At 37.5% G+C, this 25,837-nt stretch overlaps 2 protein-coding genes across 16 annotated transcripts in view; one reads left to right on the top strand and one right to left on the bottom strand.

Moving 5' to 3' along the window:
• MIA2 (MIA SH3 domain ER export factor 2) overlaps window positions 1-6,256 on the top strand; it is a 112,456-nt gene extending 106,200 nt beyond the window's left edge. For all 15 annotated transcript variants that reach the window (XM_014589282.2, XM_006152342.3, XM_006152341.3 and 12 more), the window contains 3 exons: window positions 3,232-3,290; window positions 3,962-4,193; window positions 5,702-6,256. In XM_014589282.2, coding sequence (XP_014444768.1) covers window positions 3,232-3,290; window positions 3,962-4,193; window positions 5,702-5,868 — 458 coding nt within the window. In that variant the 3' untranslated portion in view covers window positions 5,869-6,256. The remainder of the gene's footprint in view (window positions 1-3,231; window positions 3,291-3,961; window positions 4,194-5,701) is intronic.
• A 1,786-nt stretch (window positions 6,257-8,042) lies between these two features.
• The window catches only part of FBXO33 (F-box protein 33), a gene marked incomplete in the record, with an annotated part of 25,281 nt that continues 7,486 nt past the window's right edge, over window positions 8,043-25,837 (bottom strand). The window contains 4 exon segments of the mRNA XM_006152349.3: window positions 8,043-9,534; window positions 13,857-14,008; window positions 16,200-16,885; window positions 18,712-18,822. Coding sequence (XP_006152411.2) covers window positions 9,367-9,534; window positions 13,857-14,008; window positions 16,200-16,885; window positions 18,712-18,822 — 1,117 coding nt within the window.

The raw sequence follows: 25,837 nt of genomic DNA, 5'->3' as shown, positions 1-25,837 counted from the left end.
TGTGTTGATGTTTTGAGAATGGGATAGTCAAGAAAGATCTCTTGAAGGAAGTGATACGTAAGCTAAGGATTAAAGGAGGAATTACTTGTACCAAAATGATGATGATAATGTTCCAGGAGGAGAGCATAGTATCTTTAGAGTTTAGGGTGCCTAAGTAAATTATATCTGCAACATGGAGTGTGAGTCAGGGAATATTGACACAGGTAGGTGAGCACTGTAGAGATTTGGCAAGGCCTTGCAAACCCTGTTCAGAAATTTGAACTTTATTCTAATGATAACAGAAACACATTAGAAAGTTAAAAGTAGAGAAAATAATGTGACCACATCTGCATTTTAGAGAATTCTCTGGTTGCTTTGTGCAGAATACATTAGAGGGAATGATAACACTTGGAGGCAGGATAACATTTTAAGAGACTGAAAGGACTCCACATGAAGGATGGTGATGATTCAGTAGAGGGGATAGATGTGAGTAGACATGGAGAACATAGAATCGTGAGGATTTAGAGTTGAGGGCATGTGGGAGGTAAGGAAGAAGGAGTCTTGATTGATGCCCAGGTTCCTGATTATGGCACCTGCATGAATTGAGGGGCTGTCCATTTTTCTGAGACAAGGAACACGTTTTGCAAGAAAGATTATAAATTACATTCTGAATTTACAAAAGCAGCAGATTTGTGATAGACCTTGATGAATATTCAAGAAATCAGGTCAGCTCTCTCAGTCCTGTGGGAAATACCGGGACCCGAATTATAGCTAAGGATATCTTCATAGTATAATATATATCTGAATGAATCCATAGGAATAGATGGTATTTTTTTGGGGGGAGCGGAGAGGTTTTTCCTTTAGGGCGCATGTGCTCACCACTAACCAGAAAGATGGAGAGAGACAGAGAGACAGAAAGCAAGAAATCACCCCTTGGGAGGGATGGCCACACCTCAGGCCCTTCTCCTCCATTCTCCTTTCCGGATCTTAGGCACAAATGTACCTGTGCCTGGCGTGAGTTTAAGCCACTGGGTCTGGGACGGTTGACTCCATGGGAGTTCAGTGACATAGCCATTACACCAACTGCTGGTCTCATGAATAGATGGGATTTTTAAAAAGAGCATGAAAGAAAAGAATAGGGTCAAGATTGAAACTCTGAAGATACCACTATTTAAGAATGGTCGTAAGTAGTAGAGCCCACCAAAAAGATGGAGAAGCAGTAGCTGGAAAAGAGGAACAGAGAGAAAGAAGAATCCCACCATGGAAATCAAATGCTGAGAGCATCTTAAGAGGGAGGGAGTAGTTAGTAATGGTGGAAAGTAATGTAAAATAAGAAGTAAATGTGTCAGGACCAGCAGTTGGCATAATGGCTATGTCGCTGGACTCCCACGTAGCTGGCTGCGGTTTGAGTCCCGGACTTGGTGGTTTAAACTCACTCCTGGTGTGTGTGTGTGCATGCCCAAGATCCCGAGAGGAGAATGGAGGAGGGAATGCAGCGTGGCCATCTGCCCTGGGGGATGATTTCTCGCTTTCTGTCTCTGTCTTTCTGGCGAGCGCACTCAGCCTATAGCAAAAACCTCTCAAAAAAGAAGTAAATGTGTCTATTGTAATTTAGTGCATGCACACATGCACACACACACACAAACAACAAAACGAGAGAGAGAGACTTTGATCTGATGGAAAGTAATTTCAGTGGAGCAGTGGATGTTGTAAATTGCAGTATAATGAGAAGAGTTCTGAAATATATTTAGAACAATTCTTGCTTGTGAGGGGGAGGGGGATTCTCCTTTTCTCACTCTGTTTTAAACAGTCAGGAGAGACTTGGAGTTAGCAGAAATGGTGAAGGGAGTCAACAGAGTAATTAATGTCCTTGAGGAAGCTGGAGAAAGGAATTCTGATCATAGGATCAGGGCCATAGTAGGATCCTCTTTCATGATTAGATAAGGTCATAGGAATAGAGTTATTGTTTGTTTACATGTTTGATCACAAGAAGTTAAAGGTGTTTCTAAGTGATTATTGTATTACGTTTGAGAAGAATGGAACTTCGAAAATGCTGAGAAGAGGGATGTCGTAGTGGTCATGTTGCTGGACTCCCACATGGCCGACTGTGGCTCCAGTCCTGGACCCAGTGGCTTGAAAATCATTCTGTGTGTGTGTGTGTGTGTGTGTGTGTGTGTGTGTGTGTGTGTGTGTGTACATGCCTAAGATCCTAGGAGGAGAATGGCGGAGACGGAATTATGGTGTGGCCGTCCCCTCTGGAGAGTGATGAGTGATTTCTCACTTTCCCTTTCACTGTCTCTGTCTTCTCTCTGGCAAGGGCATGTGTTCTGAGGCAAAAACCTCTAAAAAAAAAGAAAATGCTGAGAAAACTGTCTTATGGCATAGAAAAAAGGCCAGGCAGTGTGTAATTGGAGGTGTGGTGGAGATCTGTCAGCCTAGAGTGGTGCCAGTCTTCATGGCTCTATTTTTTTTTTTTTAATTTTTTTCAATCCCAGCAATACTAGGTGCTCAGATGTAGGCAGAGTGGAAGCAGAGATTTGGATTACCCTAGACTTGGATTGTTATCCAGCTCATGTGCAAAATGAACAATAGGGTAAGGATACTGATGGCTGACTGAATTGAGGGACTTTGGAGTCTAGTTAATCATGGAAGGTCATGAAGAAAGGGAAGTGAAGAAACAGAGTTAGTGAACGCCTCAGTTTCATAGGCAGACCACTCCGTATGTAATGAGTGACTACGTGAGAAAGCTAAGAGAGGATAGTAGTTGTGGTCAGAGAGAGGGTGGTTTGAGTCTTTGTCCTTGTTGAAGCAGTACTTGGTTATAACAAAAGAACATTCATGTAGAAACAATGGCTAAATTTCAATGTGTGTTACTTGATGGAGGAATAAGGATGGAGAGAAGGAATGTGGGGGAAGAAGAGTAAGAGGGAAGAAGAAAGGAAAGGAGGAAGAGAAGAAAGGAAAGAAGGGAGGTGCTAACTCCCTTAAGTTTCCTTTATGAGGTCGTTACAGCAGGGTTGTCTAAGAACCAGCTGATGAAATACTGCCTCACACAGTCACAGAACTCCAAGGCTGGCAAGATTTTGCGTCTCTTGGACTATTCTCATGGACTTAATATTGGATGCTGTTGTTAAGCTGGCTTATGTGCTGACAAGGGAGGAGGGAAAATACCAATGTCCTTTGCGATCTGGAAATATTTTAGGAATGGAGTGATAAGTCATGTATTTTTCATAGTTTAACTTTTATGTCTAGATGGGCCAGTGTCTTCAGAAATGGAATCCAGTAGAAATGATACCAAAGATGATCTCGGTGTAAGTATCAAAGTGGAATTTTGTGTTTGTATTCAGAAACCTTCTAATCTCTTGGTTTGCTAGATAGAATGGAAAGATAGCTAACAATAGTTTTGATATAAAACTACTTCTCTCTTTTTGACAAATATACTTCCTACTTAGCATAAAAGCTCTTTCTTTTGTGAGTTATAACCTATGGTGGTAAATTACAATTTGTACACTAGAGGTTTTATTTAGTTTACGAGTTAAAAAAGATTTTGGATTTTCCCCCTTGGGTTGTTATTTGAATGTTTTAAGTGTAATTTTGTTCATTACACTTACATTATTGGTTTAGGTCACCTTAAAAATAAAAGCATAAGCATCTTAACCTTTTTTCTTTTTTTTAAAGCTATGCTTGATAAAAGAATGTATATTTTGGTACTTTTGGACTATACTTGTATCTTATCTTTATCCAGCATATTACTTTATTGATTAAAGTGGTTTTCTGTTAACTTAAATATTTGTGATAGCAGAAAACTAGCTGATTGGTTAATATGGAAAATCAAATCTTCCTCTTTAAATTTCAAAGATTATCAGGGACTGCTTTCTGCCTAGGTACCCAGGTGCTTTTTTTCCCAAGCCTAAGATTTTCAGGAAAGTGATTGCTAATTTTGGTGGTGTTTTAGTGACCATCACATGTCAATTTGTTATAGAATTTAAATGTGCCTGACTCATCTCTCCCTGCCGAAAGTGAAGCGACTGGCCCTGCCTTTGTGCCTCCGCCTTTCCCTCCGATCAGAGGGCCTATGTTTCCCATGGATTCTAGGGGCCCATTCATAAGAAGAGGACCTCCTTTTCCTCCGCCTCCTCCAGGAGGCATGTATGGAGCATCTCGAGATTATTTTCCACCAAGGGATTTCCCTGTCCCACCACCTCCATTTGCAAGTATGTTTTTTTGTTTTTTAACTTAATATGTGTTTATATAGTAAGTCAATTATATTAGTTTTACTATCTACTCAGGTAGTAATACAGTAGAGGAAAAAAACTGTTCTCATGTTTTGGGAATATACTATGAGGAAGGCAGCCAGCCATTATCAGGCTTCAGCTTGATTCATCTTACTGTGGAAATCATTTTGTATTTTAGTAGTTGAGAAAATGATTGAGTGTTTACAGCAGTCTTATGTTAAGACTAAAATTTTTGTTATCTGATAGAAACTGGTTATTGTAGCAGTTAGTAAAATTATTCCAATTTATATTGTAGCATTAAAATTACTTGGGACCAGCAGATGGCATAATGGCTACGTCACTTGACTGCCATGTAGTCTACCGCAGTTCGAGTTCTGGACCTGGTGGCTTAAATTCATGCTGGGCGCATGTGCATGTGTGCCCAAGATCCTGAGAGGAGAGTGGAAGAGAAGGGATTGTGGTGTGGTCATCCCCCTGGGGGGTGATTTCTCGCTTTCTGTCTCTCTCTGTCCTTCTGACGAGCACATGCACCCTATAGCAAAAACCTCTCAAAAAAAAAATATATATATATATTGGCCAAAGATTTTTAAGTCTTTTTCATAAGTAGTCTCATGTACTCCCCACTTATTTAACATCTAAAATATGTTTGTTTGGTCCCATTGTTTGTTGATTTTATTAAAGTTCTTTCATGTCTCATGTAAGAGAAAAAAGGAACAATTTGCTTTTATATCTATACTTTACTATTTAGAATAGTAAGTTTCTGCAGTATAAATATATGATTAAAAAATACTAGGTAGAAGCCGCTTGTCTTATGTAGTTATTCTTTTTCTCCTTTCTCCTATATTTTTAAAGTTTTAAGATGAATTAAAATGAATTTTATTTGCCAATTTTTTTTCCTTAAGTTTTTTGACTATAGGGTATATGTACTGTTGGATATAGAGAGACAGACAGTGAGAAAGTGAGAAATCCCCCCACCCTGGGGGAGGGATGGCTATGCTATCGTTGTCTTCCTCCACTCTCCTCTCCAGGTATTTTGAGCACACACACACACCTGGTGTTTGGGCACACACCTGGTACGATTCTCAAGCTGCAGGGCCTGGGACTTGAACCACGAAGCTGGTCATGTGGGATCCAGTGCCTTAACCTCTATACCTCTATTTGGCAAATTTTAAGATGGTCTTTGATTTATCTGGAAATGTAGTACATTAGAATTGGGAATCACTGACCCAAATATTAAGTCTGATGAAAATTATACATGAAGATAGGACAAAATTTTGTGTTTAAAATGAACAATTCCTTTAAGCATGCATAATTGAAGAAAATACATTTTCACAATGTTTTAAAAGTTAATTTGTTAGGTCAAGTAATTATTCTGGTGTTAATTTTTTAATATAAAGCATTAGAAGTTACAAGTTAATGATTTATTAGGGCTGCTGTACAGGTTCTTAAAGTTTAAAAAAATGTTTTTTACCAATCTTTCTGAACAGTGAGAAATGTCTATTCTCCAAGGGGTTTTCCTCCTTATCTTCCCCCAAGAGCTGGATTTTTCCCCCCACCCCCACATTCTGAAAGTAGAAGCGAGTTTCCTTCAGGGTTGATTCCGCCTTCAAATGAGCCTGCTACTGAACGTCCAGAACCACAGCAAGAAACCTGACAATGTTTTCGGTCTTCCTTCAAAAAGAATTTTGACATCTCTCTCATTTTCAGTTTTAAGTAACTACTGTTACTTAAGTGATCATACTTTTGCTCAAATTGAAGCTTAATGGAATTATAATTCTCAGGATAGTATTTTGTAAATAAAGATGATTTAAATATGAATCTTATGAGTAAATTATTTCCATTTTATTTTAGGTAGTATAATTATTTTAACTTGATCAACTAGTCTATTACATAAACAATAATGGGAATTTTATATATATTATCTTGCAGTCGGGGATGTTTTAAACTCCAAAGGCTTGTCTTTATGCCAAGAACTGTATGTACTATGGTTGTAGACAAATGTGAAAGTAACTTCATGCTTAATTAAATACATTTTAATTGATTTGAAGATTTTGGTATTGATAATAATAAAGTCAGCTAGCTTTTTCATAAATATGGCTCTACTAATTAGTTTTTTTTGGTACTGGTACTCATAACTATGAGGTTTAAAACTAAAAGCTTTATATGGGTCTTTCTGATTTGATTATCTTCCAAAAACTGTGCCTTCTTTGTTGCAATAAACATGACTAACCCAAAGCAACAAATAATACCCCTGTAAAAATGTTTATTTGATTTTATTCATGATAGCAAGTGTGTAGAGACAGAGACATATACACATACAGCCTCTTGACAGGGTCATCTCACACTGTGATCCTTTCTCCAGCCGTCCAGCTTGAGATCTTGGGCTTGTACTCGTGGACCTGGCATGTTTTCAGGCCAACCAGAAGTTCCAAACCCATGATCAAACCGTATGACTTCTAGCATTGCAGTTGTTTGCTACTCACTATACTAGTAGACAGAACCAAATAAGCTGTTTTTTAAAATGAAAAGAAAACCAGGATATTGTCTAATGTTGAATTTCAGAATTTTGATTTTCTTAGTTCATTTACTGGTTTTACTGAATAGTTTTCTTTCTTTTACTATTCACTTGTAAGGTATTATTGTGGGGAATGTTGAGATTTACTACAGGAGAACTATATTGAGTCAGTCGGTCATCGTTGTGAGTTTGGACTCAATATATCACCTGTAGGTTTTTTCCTAAATCAGGTTTATATTTTGTTAGTCACTTTGCACAGTTACATGATTATGGGAGGAAACGCAATGAAGTATAGTTAATAAATGTCACAATACTATATTAGCCAGTTGACTGTTTTTAATTTACTTGTATTTTTTTCTTTAGTGCCAAAGGACCAAAGATTAAATATTCTTGAGCGAAACCATTGTTGCATTTGTAATTAGAATGCTTCCTGTCAATATTTCCCCAAAACTTGTTAGGACCACAGGTCTTGTTAGGTATTCTCCCCTTCCATTCTCACTCTACCCCAGGAAAACTGAAGGCCAAAAAGAAAGTCCATTTTAAATGCTTGGATAAATATTGAATAAAATGAAAATTGTGAAAGCATCAATTCCTTAGATACTTAATATGAGGTAAAAGTGTATGTTTGCCCAAATTCATATGGGGGGGGGTACTTTAGGGCCCGGGGAACAAATTTGGGGGCCACAACTTTAGAGGTAATCATGAAAACGGATGAAATTACCTCAGGAATGAATGTAAATAGAGATGTGGAAACTTGCGACAATAATAGAAAGCTTTGCACTTTGTGAAGGTAAAAATTGCATCCATGACTGAAAATCAGGACATTCCTTTCTTTTTTTAGATTTTTGCTATGGGGCGTGTGTACTTGCTAGAGAGACAGAAAGCAAGAAATCACCTTCAGGTGGGATGACCACGTTGCAATCCCTTTTCCCCCATTCTCCTTTTTGGATTTTGGGCATGCACACACATGTGCACAGTGTGAGTTTTAAGCCACGAGTTCTGGGACTTGAAATGCGTCTATGTGGGAGTCCAGCAACATAATTATCACACCATCTGCTGGTATCCCAAGACATTCTTTTCTAAAAAAATAAAAAAAAAAATACTTGTACTTATTTATCACTATTTCTAAAGTTGTTGTAGGGCTCATGTACTTACTGGAGAGAGACAGAAAGGGAGAGAGAAAAGTGAGAAAGCATACCTCCAGGGAGGATGGCCACACTGCAATCCCTTCTCCATTCTCTCACGATTTTGGGCTTACATGCACATACGCCTGGTGTGTTTTTCATGCTGCTGGTTCTGAGACTCAAACTGCAGCTAGCCATGTGGAATCTAGTGCCTTAACTTCCATACCACCTGCTGGTACCCTTTCAACAAATTTAAGCTTCATAATGCTACTTCTAAGCTGAACATCCCCAGGCATGGTTTTCTCCTCCATAGGTCAAAAAGTTATTAATGGACACTTAGGTTGCTGCTGATTTTTTATTATAAAGGAGAAGGAATCAAGGTAGTATTTATTTATTTATTTGTCACATAAGAAGTAGCTTTTCGGAGCTATAGTGTTAATGCTGGTGTGCATTCCCTCAGTATAAGCAAAGACTTTCCAAACAGTATGCAGGTATACTTTTAAAAGAAAATTCACAGAATGTTACCTTCTGTGTATATTCTTTTTCTAAAACTTCTAAGGATGAACCATATGAGAAGGTGCCTGTTCTCCTTTCCTACCCTCTCTTATAGTTAGCCTTTTCCTCTGTTACATCTCTCAGTCAGTCCTAGTCTTACTATGGTGCATTATACTAAAGGTGTACAGACCTGTGGAGCTCCAAGGAACAATTTAAAATATTAAGATAAGTGCTGAGAAAATGAACAACTCTGCTTTTGACAAATTGGCATTTAAGGTAATTGTTGATCACAGACCAGTGTTCTATATTTGTTCTTATTTGCCCGTAAATTTGAAGAATGAGTGACATCTTTATTGCAAAAATTTTTTCAATCTATATGAAAAAGACTTCTCAGCACTTATGCCTATAAAATGAAAAATAAGAATAGAATTGATGCTGAACCTGACTCATTTAAGGAACAACTAATACTCATCCATGATGTACAAACTATTTGGAGGGAAGGCCCAACTTTACCCATCCCATTAAGAAATGCAATTCCAGTTACTTTTGCTTTTGACCGTTTTGACTGGTCTGCTTTTGCTTAGACTGGACTTCCACCTCTTGGTAATCATTGCTTGGATTCTACGTTGTCTTCAGGATCAAACTGATAAAGCCAAGTGTCATCTCTTGTTAAATTCTTCAATGAAATACTTCTCTATACTTGTTTGAAATTTCCATAGAAAATTCTGCTCTTCAGTGATCTGGGTGCAACAGTTTTGGTACCCATCAAGCAGAAAGTTTACTCAACAATAATTTTTCAGTCAGAATTATAAAACCTGAACCAACTGAGATGTCTATAGTGTTGGCTGTTGTTTCTGCAGTTGTCAGTTGTCTTTAATTAGGGAAGGAACAAAGTGAACTCTTTGCTGTCAAGTAATGTGGATAGTCTGCTGCTGTAGGCATCATCTTGACAGCTGTCTTATCCCTTCTTTAGGAGTAGTTACCCATTTGTGAACTGCCTGGTTCTTAGGGGGTATGGTCACATAAATACTTTTTGTAGGGCCTCAAGGATTTCACCTTTGATTCCCCCAAGTTTCACCATCAATTTGATGTTTATTCTTGCTTCGGTTTTAACAGAATTCATATTGCTTTGATAGGTGCTCTTCTCAAAACGGTCTTTTACTGTTCTTATGCTTGAAACTAGTTCCTGTTAAGACATGTTATAACAGATTGGTATGAGTTTATTCTGGTACTTGTATTTTGAAATCCGTAGTTTTTAATAGGCATTTTCTACAAACTTTTTGAAGACCCCTCACCTATTGCAAATTTGTTTTCTAAAGTAGATGTATCAATTCAAGTTCTAGCTGGCTAGTGTTTTTCTGTTCTTTGCCAACACAAGGTATATCTTGTTTATTTTTCTTCCAGAAAGGATGACTCAAGTGTCCTAAAAACTTACTCATGATACACCTTCCATTTTCTCTCCACAACTGGCAATCCAATTTAGTAGTTACACCAGTGATGTCCCTTAAAGCTAGTTACTGAGTACTAGGGAGGCTGGGAGCCTGAGCTAGTTGCCTCCTAATGCTTCATTCTTCTAAGATTGAAGACAGCAAGAGTGGACTGGGTCTGGCAGTGTACCCTCAGTAGCCAGTGAACTGATAATTCCTCCTGGCCAGATGAGTGCCCACTGTCTATCATGGGGGTTGGGAGTGTGTGTATGTGAAGCCGGAGAGTAGCTGGACTCCAGGTGTCTAGAGAGAAGGCAGGAAGCACTCTGATGCCCTGAGGTATAGCTGGCTGGGTTTGAGGGGTCTGAGAGCTGGGGCTGGAGGACTGTTCGTGTAGGCCTTTAACTGCCTTCAGTACCTATCAGACACTTCTGTTTATTGGTGGTTGCAGTATGCTGTTAGTGGTATCTCAACTAGCAGCAGGGGTGTGTATATGGAAAATTAGGAATTGGAACTTTGTCATTACTTTGAAATAACTAATGGAAAAAGTCGATTTACATGTGAAATTAATTCATATTGTAAGAAATCTTGATCAACATTAATCAAAGAGCTCTTAAATCTCTCGATTTCATCTGTGTAAATTTTTGAATAGTTATAAAGGCTTAAAATTATTACCTATTTGTGGGATTTTTTTTATTAGTGGCAGTATTAATATTTTGAAGAGGTTACCTTAAATAAAAACATTTGATACAATTTTATTTCAAAATTTCATTCAAATTCAGTAGTCATCAAGTTCTCTACATTTTTTACACTGATTAAATAATATGATTTTCTCCTCTCATTTATTCTAGTTTATGCTCATATGCTGTAAATATTTTCTGCCAGGATATGAAAAGACTTGGTAACCATTGACACAATGTGGTGTGGCTCCTGGGTATCACTCACATCCACTGTGTTTCTCCATTAGCACAGTGGTAATGCTACTGGCTTCAGAAAGATACTGTCTGGCTCATGCTGTAAACCCCATCCAAGTTAGTTTCTGTATCTTTTTGTTCAACTATAAGCCCACTGTCACTCCATTGATTCCCCAAATTCTTTATTCCTAGGGTAGCAGAGAAAATGGGAAAATGACTTTAGATAGGTAGATTTATGTTTTGAAAATATTTAATACTAACTATGTTAAAAGATGATCTTTTGAGTTCATGAGCTGTTAGGCTCACAACAATTGAACATTTCAATGAAGAATCATAGTTTTAAATAATCAAGTCCAGTCCCTCATCTCACAGATGAGAAGCTGAAACGCACAGATGAGTTTGTGTTCAAGTAATTTATCCAGAGTTTAGGCCTAGAAAACATGTTGAGTGTCCAGGTTAGATGTGTCCAGGAAGTAAGGAAGTAGTAGGTATAAAGACAATTCTTTGTGAACGCCTATTATTTCAAGATGAGGTGGTGCCTGGAAGAGTCAAAGTCTAGAATGATTAAGGACAGAAAGAAGCAGGAAAAGAAACCATCCTTCCAATAAAAGAGAGCTATTTATCTAAATATTCAAGAATGGGGATTACAATATCAAACTTAAGTAATGTAGGAGTTCACAAAGTATTTAAGTATTTTTATAACTAATACAGGAATTACCAAAAAAAAAAAAAAAAGCCTCCCAGTTAGCTAGGATCACAGGTATACACTTCTGGCATGCCCAGGGTACTGAGCCTGTGTCTACCAATGTGGCTTCCAGTCTACCAATGTGGTTTTCTATGGATGCCAAAGTCGGACCTCTTTTTTTTTTCTTTTTGTTTTTAGACAATCTTGCTATGTTACCCAGGCCATTCTTGAGCTTATGATCCTTCTTTCTCAGCCTCCATAAGTCACTGGGACTACAAATGCATACCACCATGCCTGGCCTATAGTTTGAACTGGGAATTGAACCCAGGCCTCTCAAGTGCTCCCAGCTTGAAGAGCAGTGTCTTAGCAGCACATACTACTGTGGTGAGGCTTAGTGTTTGCCTCTAAGATTGTAATTTGTCAGAATTTAAATTAAAAAATATGAACCACGCAAACTATTCAGCCTTTTTATAATGTGTTCACAAATTTAAGATTTGCTGCAGCAGAATAGGAGCTAACATATGATTATACACAATGTAAGGATTATTGCAGTTTATTTAACACTAAAAGTTTTCATGCTTCATATACAACAAAATATATTACAATGATCACTTTTTAATGCTTTATTCATTGATTAAAAGAATATACATTTAACATAAACCATACAACATCAGTCATCAGGTCAAACATTCAGCTGGTTTCCTTACAGTTTCTGTCAGGAGTTATTTTATCTGATCACATTTATAAGATAAAATCTCACCACATCTGGCATTTACACACACTGTGCCAGTGGATTCACACTACTGATGTACATATAAAATCCGCATGGTATGTGCTCACTGGAGACAAAACAGTGCACACCTGTCAAAAGGTCATTTTAATATAAGATGGTAAAACCATTTGTAAAACACATATAAACTTTTTCCATAAATAGAATCATATCTGGACATCTGTTGCATAAATTGTTTCCAAAGCTTACAATAGAGCAGCCAGGTCTCAGCACTGCTGGGCACCCACGTTGGCTACTTACTTTATTATTGCAGACTGTCCTTTAACATTAAATGCACAACATTCGTACCACTTAAAACTGGGGTCAGGTGGAAGTCTCACAGAGACCACGTCTGTACCGCGGTTGCCCTGAAACAGTTAAATCGGCTTTTAAAGCCTCTCAGATATAACAAGGTTTTAAAACATACTTCATGGAATGTTCTTCATGTATCATAGCAGCTCATACCTGTGATAGAATAAGCTTTCAGTTTTTCCTTTCTTTCCTTTACATTCACTATTCACAGTGAAACAGGTGCATGTTTTTTTTTTCTTTTTTTGTTTTTGTTTTTTTTTTTTTTTTCAGAGTTCTGAGGTTGCTGACTGAGCCACAGCACAGCTGTGTACCACAGGTCGAAATTCGACCTTAAATATTACAATCCAGCAGTATCTGGCTGGCTAGAGTGAGCCAGCCCCTGCCAGCATGTGGGCACTTCTTCATTTAAGTCTATTCTTTGGCAGCTGACACGCGTGCTGACAGAGAAAAATCCAGTGACTTGTTGCTAGGGATTTCACGACTAATGTTTGTTTCTAAGCATGTGTGTTTATGACTCTGTATTTTGATTTTCTTTAGGAGGTTTTATCCTGGAATCCAGTTTCTTCCTCCACTATTTGAAATCTGGGCTAAAAAGCTAACTTGAATATATAATATAATTGATGAATAAAAGTGTCAGATATAGTTTAAAAAAAATCCAGCAATCTGAGTATTTATGTAAATACATTAAAAAGATTAAGCAATATTCTAACCTAGTATGATACAAAATTCAGATGGTACTTGATGATATCAACTGTTATATATGTAATAAAATTAAAGTGTTGGCTTTTCTGTTACAGATAACTCATTTGGGATATTATCTTCCCTTCCATTTCAAATTAAAATTAATGAAATGCTATCAGAATGTATGGATACAGTGCATTGCATATAATCTACCAGGCTATGGATATTTATCTATGTGTTTATAAAAATATTTTGGCTCCTGAGCTCTGAACTCTGTCATACAAGGAATAAAAACTTCAAAAAAGCAGAGTAACTCAGTGAAAAATAAAGTTAGCCAGCAACCTCAGACAACCTTCGGTTGTATATACTTAAGGTTGGTAACAAGTCCATTAACCGTGAAAGCCCTATATAGTGTCACTTTGAACTTCTAAACCAATACCCGACTACGTTCTTTGATCAAGAAGTAGAACATACATATATAATTCTATAAAGCTAATACTGATTAAACACAGCACAAAGGGATTAATTCATACTACTGAAAAAAACATAATAGGACCCTATTTGCATATATAACCACAGGAATTGTACATTTAAAAAAAGCTAAATGTCTTCACTGAAGTTTTGCATCTCTCTATAAAAATGACGATTTGGTTCAGTGAAGACACTGAGTGATTCAATGTCCATGACGGCATGCCAAGGTTGACCCAGGCCCAGGGATACCTGCTCAATAAGGTTATGCACTGGATCCACATCCTGGTCGGCCAGTTCACCTTGGTCAAAATCAATGCTTTCTTCGGTGACTTCAAGCACTTTTAGATCAGAGCCACGAAGACGAGCAATGGCAATGAGGTTGTGTGCCCACACTGTGTAACCTTTAGAAAAGCAAAAAGATAACATTGTCATTTCCTTGGATTTTGTTCTCTTTTTGAGAAGCTAGTCTTTTCCTCATCCATCTGCTTCCTGAGAAGCTTCAATTTTGTATCTCACTCGCTACTTTGGTCCTTTTCCTTTAAGAGTATCCTGAGGGGGTTGGAAAGTGGTGTGATTAAGGAGCTGGACTCCCACATGGCTGATCATGGTTCGAGTCTTGAACCTGGTGGCTTGCTTTCTCACTTTCCCTCTTTCTTTCTCTGTATCTCTCTGGTCAAATTAAATAATAATAAATAAAATTAAATAATAAAATAATTTTAAAAAAAGTAACAAGAAATGAGAATATACTGCAGTTTGAAAAGGAAATGTGAATTAGTTAGCCCAGGAAAAAACAGCTAGAAGTTTGATACTGTCTTCAAAAATACTTCAAGAATTGGTAGGTGATGTAATCCTATTCTGATAAAATTTCATTTGGTAAAATACACTTTGTAACACTGGATAGTGATATAGCATTAGGAATAAATTTTTATTTTATACATGTGTATCCATCAATAATATATAATACATCAGTTTTTATCTGTAAAAAGATCATTTTCTGGAGCCCAGGTGGTGTGGAGGTTAAGGAGCTGGATCCTACATGACTGACTGTGCAGTCTGAGTTCTGGACTCAGCGGTTTGAAAATCACAGTGGGCCACAGTAAAGATGTATAGTGATTAAATGTATGTTAAAGAAAAAAAGAAAATCACACTGGGCACACATATGAGGAGGCTGGAGGAGAAAGGATTGTAGCATGGCGTGCCCCCTGGGGGGCGATTTCTAATTTTCTCTCTTTCCGAATCTCTCTGGTGAGTGCATGTGCTGTATAGCAAAAAAACTTAAAAAAAAAAAATTCTCCCAGGACACATCACAGTCTGAAGTTGTAAAGTGATACTTTAAATTGCTAATTGCCAGGAGCAAATATATAAAGTATATAATATAAGCATAAGTCACAGGAATGATGTACCAACTTCAGAATAAAAGTCACTGCTGGGAAGGAATATAGCAGAAGAGACAGAAGGAGCTTTAGCTGTATCTAATAGCATCTTCTTTCTTAAAAGAAACAAAGGCTTTAAAAAGACTGGTTTAATTTTTAAGTACCCTGACATTTCTTTATGTCCATTTACTTACTACTTTCAATATTGATCTATTATTTATTATTAGTCTTCTTAATTGCCAGAGGGCACATTTGCTGGCCATAGACAGAGGGAGGGAGAGACATGGAGACAGAGAAAAAAAGCACCTCTCAGTGTGGCATGGTCATGTTGTGATCCTTTTTCTTCTACTGCTTTATCCCATCAAGATTTGGGGCATGTATGAACACAAGTCAGATGTGGTTTTTAAGACACCAGGGCCAGGACTCAAACTGTAGTCAGTCATGTGGTAATTGACTCCTGATGTACTGTGCTTTTTTACCACTGTGCTGGAAGGCTGGCCCTCTACTGATCTATTATTTCTGTCTATCTATTGCTACTCTAATGACTGGCCAAATCATAAAGTGAAACTTGAAAAGCAAGACAACAAACGCAGACTAAAGAGTAATCCTCAAAATAATGAAACAGAGCTAATAAAGAAAATGTAAATATTCTTACAGGCTATTATGTAACTGTCTTAGAAGTATTAGGAAAAGATATAAAATGCTATTTTAATTTGTCAGAAAAGCAACTCTCTCCAAATGAGAATAGCTTCACATTAAGATGAAAGGTCCCAGAATATACCTTATCAGTAGAACCATCATTTTTAAAATGTTATACAAATTAATACACTGATAGGCAGACTCTAAGATGAGGCAATGAGCATGAAAGAAATCATACTCTTCTGCGCTATGTTTTTAAATGGTCTTGTGATTACAGGAGGAGTATACATGTTTTCCTAGACAGCTAAATTGACTTCAAGTACCATTTTTGTGAAACACCATCCATCACATGGTGGAAGAAAAAAGTAGCAGGTAATTTAAGCCAGTCTTAAACAGTGGGATTGAGATATAGCTTCCCATTTGTAAGTGATACATTCTATCAGTTTTCAAATGCACAAGAATTTGTGTATCAATTTGTTATAAGAACTCCTGATACTATAAAGGTCAGTGCAGTCTTTACTGGCATAAAATGTTCTATTTGTAATCCCAATCTCCAATTATAGTGAACAAAGTCACCTACCATGAATTGCCAGAAGAGAAAGCTTTGTGCACCTCCATGCTAATAAAACCAGTGGATCTTCATTTCGGTTGTCACTAAGATCTGGAAAACCCGAAGTGTCAATCACATCATTCATTAGTATAAAATGAGTAAGGAACTTGTCATACTGCCTGGATATAAGATCAACAATAGCCCCTGAAACACAAGTGATGTAGCTGTCAAAATGAATCCTCTCTAGTGGTATACTGGGTTTCAGAATCTTTAACATATCTTCGCTCTTGATATCAAAAGCCATTATATAGACCCGAAGGCTGGTACTCTTCCGTGACAGGGCTTTCCAATGCTCATCATTTGGCATGTTGTCCAGAGATTTGTGCATCACAGAAACATTGTGGACCAGGAGAGACAGTCGCTGCAAAGGCACATGGTTGCTATCAGTTAAGACTCTTGCCATCTCAGCTGTAAAGTCACAAAAATCCAGGGCAAGTGAGCGCAGATTCACAAATCTCTCTAGTTCAATTGCAGTGATAAGAGTGCTGTTACCAGGAATATTGTTGTCCAGTAAACTCAGATGCTCCATGGTGTTGGCAATAGAGTTAGAGAGAGATGACAGTGATGTTGGAGTTACTATTTCCAGCATAAACCCACAGGACAGCCATTTCAGTTGCCTGCTATTACTCAGTATTTCTTCAAACAGCTGCTGAATTCTATAAGGGAAACACATGCCAAAATTCTCTCATTAATATTTAGCTCTAATCTTTTAACATTGATTTTTGGAAACAGGCGATGAATAGCATGCAATGTTGAGATCCATTTTCTCTCATTAGTTAATTTCTTTTTTCTTTCTGGAGAGGTTGCTATAGGGCACGTGCGCTCACCAGAAAGAGAGATAGAGAGACAGAAAGTGAAAAATCACACCCTCCCCTCCCCCGGTGGGGATAGCCATGACACAATCCCTTCTCCATTCTCCTCTTGGGATCTTGGGCACACATGCACATGCACCCGGCATGAGTTTAAGCCACCAGGCCCAGGACTTGAACCGCAGTTGACTCCATGGAGTCCAGCGACATAGCCATTACACCAACTGCTGATTCCAAATTTCTATTCAATCAATAATAAATACCATAGAAATTCATGTCAAAATATAATGGGACTAGTAAGTGGTATGGTGGTTAAGGTGCTAGATTCCCATATGGCTGACCATGGTTTGAGTCCTGGATCTGGTGGTTTAAAAATCATACTGGTGTGTGCCCAAGATCCCAAGAGGAAGATGGAGGACAAAGGACTGTGGTGTGGTCATCCCCTTTTGGGGAAGGGGTGATTTCTCACTTTCTTTCTCTGTCTCTCCAGTGTGTGTACACACTATGGCAAAAATCTGAAAATAATATAAAAAAGAGTTAAGATATATTAAACATACACATATCAAACACAGAAATATGTCCTTCATCTAGGTAAAGCCATAATTTCCTTGAAGTTACTTGATTTGTTTTAAAATATTTATGAACTAGAACAACAATAGAGAGACAGAAAGTGAAAAATCACACCCCCCCCTCCCCCGGTGGGGATAGCCATGACACAATCCCTTCTCCATTCTCCTCTTGGGATCTTGGGCACACATGCACATGCACCCGGCATGAGTTTAAGCCACCAGGCCCAGGACTTGAACCGCAGTTGACTCCATGGAGTCCAGCGACATAGCCATTACACCAACTGCTGATTCCAAATTTCTATTCAATCAATAATAAATACCATAGAAATTCATGTCAAAATATAATGGGACTAGTAAGTGGTATGGTGGTTAAGGTGCTAGATTCCCATATGGCTGACCATGGTTTGAGTCCTGGATCTGGTGGTTTAAAAATCATACTGGTGTGTGCCCAAGATCCCAAGAGGAAGATGGAGGACAAAGGACTGTGGTGTGGTCATCCCCTTTTGGGGAAGGGGTGATTTCTCACTTTCTTTCTCTGTCTCTCCAGTGTGTGTACACACTATGGCAAAAATCTGAAAATAATATAAAAAAGAGTTAAGATATATTAAACATACACATATCAAACACAGAAATATGTCCTTCATCTAGGTAAAGCCATAATTTCCTTGAAGTTACTTGATTTGTTTTAAAATATTTATGAACTAGAACAACATATACTGACCACTTATTTCATCATTAAGACATTTCCAGGAGTATATTTAGAAAGAAAAATCACTCTTCTGATTGTATCTTATCATTTTTCAGAAGAAACAAACTAATATTATATTTTAAGTGCTGGAGGGTACATGTGCCCACCAGAGACAGAGAAGGAGAGAAAGCACCCCCAATGGGGTGTGTTCATGCTATAAGCTCATCTTCTCCTTTTCTCCTTCCTATCAGAATGTTAGGCACATATGCACATGCACCTGGCATGTTTCTCAACCCACTGGGATTGGGATTCAAACTGTAGTTGACTATGTGGGATCCAGCTTCCTTTACCACTAGGCTATGAGGTTAGCCCTAAAATTATTACTAAAGAGCTCATCCTATTAATTAATAACTTACTGTTTAATTTTTTTGCCATCAGGGTCCACCTTGCTGAGGTATGTATTTGATAAACTTCCTTGCTGCTGTAGAACACTTATGTCTCCAAAAAGACTAAACTTCTGGAGGTTCCTATAAGAGAAATTATTTTAAATAATTTTCTACATAATACATAAAATATAAATATTATAAATAAAAGATGTAAATGGGATATTATAGAAAAAATTTCTATGTCACAACTTAGAATCCAATGAAGTATTTTCAGATTTTTAATATATACAATGCAAAATGATATACAGGAAAAATGGCATACTCTTTAAAGACTAAGGATAGGAATATAAAGATAGGTTTAGGAATTCAATATTTAAAAAACTATGGGAAAACTCTTTAAATGTGCCTGAGATGCAATTCTTCATTAGTAATAATACCTACTTACAAGGTTTAGAGATGAGTGAAAAATTATACAGGAAGAACTATATAAACTCTAAGTTTTATATAGATGTTAATTGTGAAATAAAAATTTCTTAGACCAGTTAACCTAGTTAATCTGTTAACTGCGAAACATTCTTTAATTATAATAGAAAAGAGACCATTTCCCAGTTTCATAACAAAACTTATGATCAAAGGCAAAAAACTGTAAAAATCTTCCCATTTTAGCTATAAAACACATTTTCCTAACAGTTAAATTCTAAAATAGGAGAAAACTAATAACCAGGTAAAGACAAAACCCTTAAATGCCAATAATAACTAGAAATTTCATTTGCAACACAAAACAGCAGTAACTTTATAAGAAATCCTTAAGAGTGATCAAGAATGAAAAATACTACTTGTTGGTAGTATGTCATATTTTCCCAAATAACCATAATTTCCATTAAACATCTGATTGTAAAATTTTGCTAGAGAAATAATCAATTTACATATTCATTCAACAAAATATTCCCTGAGGGCCTATTAGGTATCAGGTGTTGTACTCCATGAGACATGACAGGCTGGCTCCATGGCTGGTGGTCTATGTTGACAACTGCATGGTTCAATTCTAGGATCCAATAGCTTGGGAAAGATGCCAGGCATGTATGTGTGCATACCTAAAATTATAAAGGGAGGTTAAGATGGAGGAGAAGGGATTGTGGTGGGACCATTCCCTGTTGGGGGTACTTTCTCCTCTCCTTTTCTTCTCTCTGATGAGTGCACGGCCCTTTTAGCAACACCAACCACAAATAAATAAATAAATTAAAAAAAGCATATTCCATAAAACTACCCAGCATTAAGAAGGCATATAAACTAGAAAAAAAACTATTGGGTTGTCAGAAAATTTATGACGCATTTTTGCATAGAAAAAAATGTGTCATGACTTTTCTGGTCACCCAATACAATTGTCTTTATTTGCCAATTATATGATCATTTACATAAAACATTCTAAAGAATCTTTAAAAACCCTACTATTGGATTGTTGGAAAAGTCATGACACATTTTGCATAGAAAAGCAGAAAAAAATGTCATGACTTTTCTGATAATCCAACAGAATAAGTGAGTTTAGCAAACTATCAAATACAAGGATTAAAGAAAGACTACAAGAATATGGTATATATAAAAATCAATTAAAAATGGGCAAATGGGACCAGCAGTTAGCGTAATGGCTATGTCACTGGACTCCCACATAGTCAACCGCGGTTCGAGTCCCAGACCTGGTGGCTTAAACTCACGCCGGGCGTGTGTGCGTGCGTACCCAAGATCCCGAGAGAAGAATGGAGGAGAAGGGATTGCAGCGCAGCCATCCCCCCTGGGGGGGTGATTTTTCGCTTTCTCTTTCTCTGTCTCTCTCTGTCTGGCGAGCGCACACGCCCTATAGCAAAAACCTCTCTAGAAAAAAAAAAATGGGCAAATGAGCCAAACAGACAAACTCTGTAAGGAATACACATGCATAGCCAAAATGCACATGAAAATGTTCAAACCACAAGATATCACTTAACCCAAGTCAGAATGGTTATGCTCAAAAAAATGAAGAATGGCAAGTGCTGGTTAGACTGTGATGAAAAGGGGACCCTCCTACCCTGTTGGTGTCAATGTAAATTAGCAAAGCCACTGTGGAAAACAGTATGGAGGTTCCTCAAAAACATACAAATAGAATTACCATATGACCCAGCAATCCTACTCCTTGGTATTTACTCAAAGGATAGGAAAACACTTAGAAGGACATTTGCATTTCCACGTTTACTGAAGCATTATTCACAATCTCTAAGACATGGAATCAACCTAAGTACCCAAGGACTGATGACAGGGTTGAAAAACTGTGGCATATATACACTATGGAATACTATTCAGCCATAAGGAACATTGAGACCCTATCATATGATTCGAAGTGGATGGATATAGAAGCTTTAATGCTAAGTGAAGTAAGCCAGATTTTGAAAGACAAACATTATTCGTCACTCAACATATACTAAATATCTGTACTCTATGGCAGAAATGGAAAGATCCTAAGATATGATAGTGAGGATAAGCATAGATACCGGAGACTCTAAGGGAACAATGGGGATGGTAGGTGGATGGGAGGGGCAAGTGGAAGAAACACTTAGATACAAGACTGTAAAGTTCTCTATTGAAAATGATGTTTATCTCTGATTTGATTGTCATGTACTGTATGCATACTTCCAAAAACCATATTGTACACTATAGGAATGTGCAATGAGTGAATGTAAATAACAAATCTTTTTTTTTTTTTCTTTTTCAATAGAATGCCTGCGCTTGCCATAGAGAGACAGAAACAAAGACAAGGAAAGTGAGAAATCACTTCCCAGGGGTAATGGCCAGGTGGCAATCCTTTCTCCTCCATTCTCCTCTTGAGATTTTGGGCATGCATGCACACATAACTGGTGTGACTTTTAAGCCATCAGATCTAGGACTTTAACTAGGGTTGTACATGTTCAAGTCCAGTGCCTTTACTGCCATGCCACTTGATAGCCCCAAAATCATGAAATTTTTTAAAAGTGGGGAGGAAAAAAAATCCCCAAAATAATAAAACCATTTTACATTTCCACTACCAAAATATAATAAGAGTTTAAGTTTCTTTCTTGTTCACCTACGCTTGATAGTTTCATTTAGGTGCACAGTGGTATCTTATGTAGGTTATTTTCATTTCCCTAATGTCTAATTGTGTTGGGCTGATTCTCATGCTTATTTACCATCAGAATTTATTCTTTAGTAAAAGTCTATTTAAGTGATTTTATCTTTTACTATATTTAATGGGATATTTTGTCTTTCTATTATAAAGTTGGAAGATTGCTTTTTTGTAATATGAATAAACACGTTTTGTCAGGGAAAAAAGTATGTATTGTGTGCCAATGATATGAAGTTATGGTGGGTAAGTTTCAGGTATCCATGGGCTTATTAGACTCCTTTTTGTTTTTAATTGTCAGAGGGCATGTACACTAGCCAGAGAGAAAGAGAAAGAGAGGGAGAAAGTACTCCTTGATGGGGGTATGGTCACATTGCAATCCCTTCTCCATTTTTCCATCCTGTCAGGATTTTATATATGCATGTACATGTACCTGGTGTGTTTTTTCAAGCCACCAGGCTACCCAGCTGGCCTGAGTTTATTAGCTTCTTCGAGTGGAAATAAAAATTTTCAAAAACCTTTAAATCAGGTAATACCAAGAATGATTGATATCTGTTAGTTATTTTAATGTGTATTCATGACTCTATTATACATAAAAATGTCCACAATTTTCATAGATGCAAACTTTAGTACTATGGGGGGGGTAACACGACACTGGTATCTGAAATATGCTTTGAAATACTTAAGTGAAGAAAAGAGAAAGCAAATGTGGCAAAAATAGTAATATTACTGAATCTGGGTGATTGATATAATGGAATTCAAATGCTTACTTTTTATGTTTGTTCAAAATGTCAGAGAGAGGGGTTGGCAGGTGGCATGGTGGTTAAGGCACTGGATTCCCACATGATTGACCACAGTTTGAGTCCAGGACTTGGTTGCTTGCCTTTTTTTCTCCCTCTCTCTCTCTGGCCAAAATAAAAAATAATAAAATTACATAAATAATTCTTACCAAAAAATTCATAAAGCACATTAAAAAACAAGGTGATCATTTCTCTCGTTGTGTAATCTGGCAAGTTCATGTAAGATTTGGGGGCAAAGGGAGGGAAGAACTCTTTTTTTTTTTTAGAGGTTTTTGCTAGGTGCATGTGCTCGCCAGACAGACAGAGATAGAAAGCAAGAAATCACCCCCCAGGGGGATGGCCACGCCATAATCCCTTCTCCTCCATTTTCCTCTTGGGATCTTGGGCATGCACGCACACGCGCCCGGCGTGAGTTTTAAGCCACCGGGTCCGGGATGTGAACCGTGGTCGACTACGTGGGAGTCCAGCGACATAGCCATTATGCCAACTGCTGGTCCTGAAGTCTTTTTTTTTTTTTTTGGAGAGGTTTTTTAGGGCACGTGCACTCATCAGAAAGACAGAGACAGAGAGACACAAAGCAAGAAATCACCCCCCAGGGGGCATGGCCACGTCACAATCCCTTCTCCTCCATTCTTCTCTCTGCTGGCCCCACTAGTTGTACCATATTGAATCTATTATTCATATGAGTCAGTCCTAGGTAAATTCCAAGGACAAATGAGTTTACATGAAACAAAAAAGTGAGGGAGGAAAAAAGAGGGAAAGGAAAATTCCAAGTCACTATACTAAGGAAGACAGAAATTTTCTGGGACAATTCAAGAAACTGACCTAGATTTATATAAAGCCTATATAAGCAAGGCACTAATGTCTAAGAGTACTTCAAAAAGTTTGTGAGGAAAAAATGGAATTAAAGAGTTTATTTTTTAAAAGGTATTTATTTATTATATACTTATTATTTTTAAATTTGCTATAGGTCATACGTGTTCACCAGAGACAGGGAGAGAGGAGGAAAGTAAGAAAGCAAGCTACCATGTACAGGACTTGAACTGTGGTCGGCCATATGGGACTCCAGCATCCCAAACACCATGCCACCATGCCACCCTTTGACCCCTTAAAGAGTTTGTTTTGATGCAAAATTTTTTTGAAGTCCATGCAATTTTTTCTTACCATGCATTTTCCATGAACTTTATGAAAATGCCTCATAAAAGTATTCATTAAAGGAGTTTCTAAACACCAACAGTAAATCATATTTTCAGAAAATAAATAATGTCCAAACTCTAGGGATTCCTTTTATTAACCAGAAAGTACAAATTACTAACACAACAAGAAAATAAAATAAAACCACCAAAGAGGAAAAATATTTTTAGATATATTAAGGTAATAGCAATTAAAAAGACATTGCAACATTAGCAGAACAATTATAGTTACGTTTTAATACTCATATTTCACTTCTAGAAAACTTGCAGATAAAAATACAGAATTGGACTACTCATCACTTTCACTGCTCCTGGTGCAAGCCACAGCATCTCTTGCCTACATAACTGCCCCAGCTCCCTAATCCTCCTGGTTGCTTCCACCCTTACCTTGCTGAAGGCTGTTTCCAACACTGCACCCAAAATGATCATGTTAGAGTATCAGATTATGTCACTACTTGGGATAAAACTACATGACAGCTCCTCATCTCAGAGTATTATAAAAGTCAATTTACAAGAGGATAATAAGGACCTACACATTTCCCTATCACCTTTGCCTTTACCTGGTCATCCTCTTCTACGTCTTTTTGTTTTCTGAGCTGTATCTTGTATGTGCAAGGAATACTCCCAATGCAGTCGCTCCACTTTCTCCTCCACTTTCTTCTGTCTGGAATCACTTCACCCAGAGAGTCACATGGCTTGTTCCCTTCCTTCCTTCAAACACCACTTCAGCAGGTGAGAACATCCTCCTCTATTTTAAACAGCAACACTCTACCACCCTTTTCACTGCTTCATTTTTTCTTTATAGCATATATTACCACTGAGATACTATGTATCTTGCTTATTTGTTTTTGTATTCTTTTTCCACTAGGGTAAACTCTACGATCGAAGGACTTTTTAATTGCTGCTATATCCCCAGATGCTAGAACAGGGCCTGGCCTTCAATAAATATTTTGTTGAACAGTGTACATGTATCTCAGTTTAAATATACATACAAAAAAAACCAGTCTATTTAGCTACACCTTGCACATCAAAAATTTAGAATGCAGATCATTTACCGGATGTGTTATATACTAGGAATCCCTCTAAAATAATATATTTGCTTGGAAAACTGAAAATTCTTTTCTCAAAACCTGTGATTTATTCAGCCACAGTTACTGAAAAAACATGCAACTAAAATATATACATTAAAATTCCATTTTTTAAAAAAGAAATATATTGTTTATGAATTTACTCATGGATTGAATGACTTAAAAAAAAAGTTTTTTACCATAGGGCGTGTGCACTTTTGGAGCGGCAGAGAGAACAGGTGGTGTGAGAGAAAGTGAGAAATTACTCCCCCGGGGGATGGCCACACCTCAATCCCTTCTCCTCTATTCTCCTCCTAGGATTTTAGGTACTCAAACACACGTGCCCAGTGTTATTTTCAAGCTACTGGGTCTGGGACTCAAACTGTGGTCAGCCATTTGGAAGTCCAGTGCCTTAACCACTACACTATCTGCTGGCCCGACCATCACGATTTTTGATAGTTTTATAAAAACCTATAAATATAGATTCAGAAGATTAGTTTGAATAATTCTCTGAAAACAGTACTAACCACTTTGAGCCTAAAAATGTTTCTCAAGGTCTAACTAAAAAGGGTTGAAAAACCTTGCATTAGTTTGTTATCACATTGCTGACAGAAATACCTGAGACTGGGTGACTTATAAAGAACTAGAGGCTTATTTACTCACTCTTCTGTGGGGCGAGAACATGACTGACAGAAGCAGAAGGTTTGGCAAGCACTTGCAGCGAGAGAACAGGAAGATTCAGGCAATTCTCATTTAACATCATGCTCCCACAAGAACTATTTATTATAGAACTTGCTCTGCTATCTCACAAAACAGCATTAATTCATCATGAGACAGGGGCCTCCTCCAGGACCCAATCACCACCCACTAAACCCAAATTCCAAAATGTGAACCTCTGAGGGACAAACCATTATCCAAACCGGCAACCTTTAATCTTTTTTTTTTTTTTTTTTTGGGGGGGGGGGGTTCTTC

This window comes from Tupaia chinensis, unplaced genomic scaffold (genome assembly GCF_000334495.1).
Source record: "Tupaia chinensis unplaced genomic scaffold, TupChi_1.0 Scaffold000350_1, whole genome shotgun sequence".
In the NCBI taxonomy this organism is placed as follows: Eukaryota; Metazoa; Chordata; class Mammalia; order Scandentia; family Tupaiidae; genus Tupaia; species Tupaia belangeri.
The sequence above is the reverse complement of the archived record's forward strand: the minus strand, read 5'-3'. Positions and strand labels throughout refer to the sequence as shown.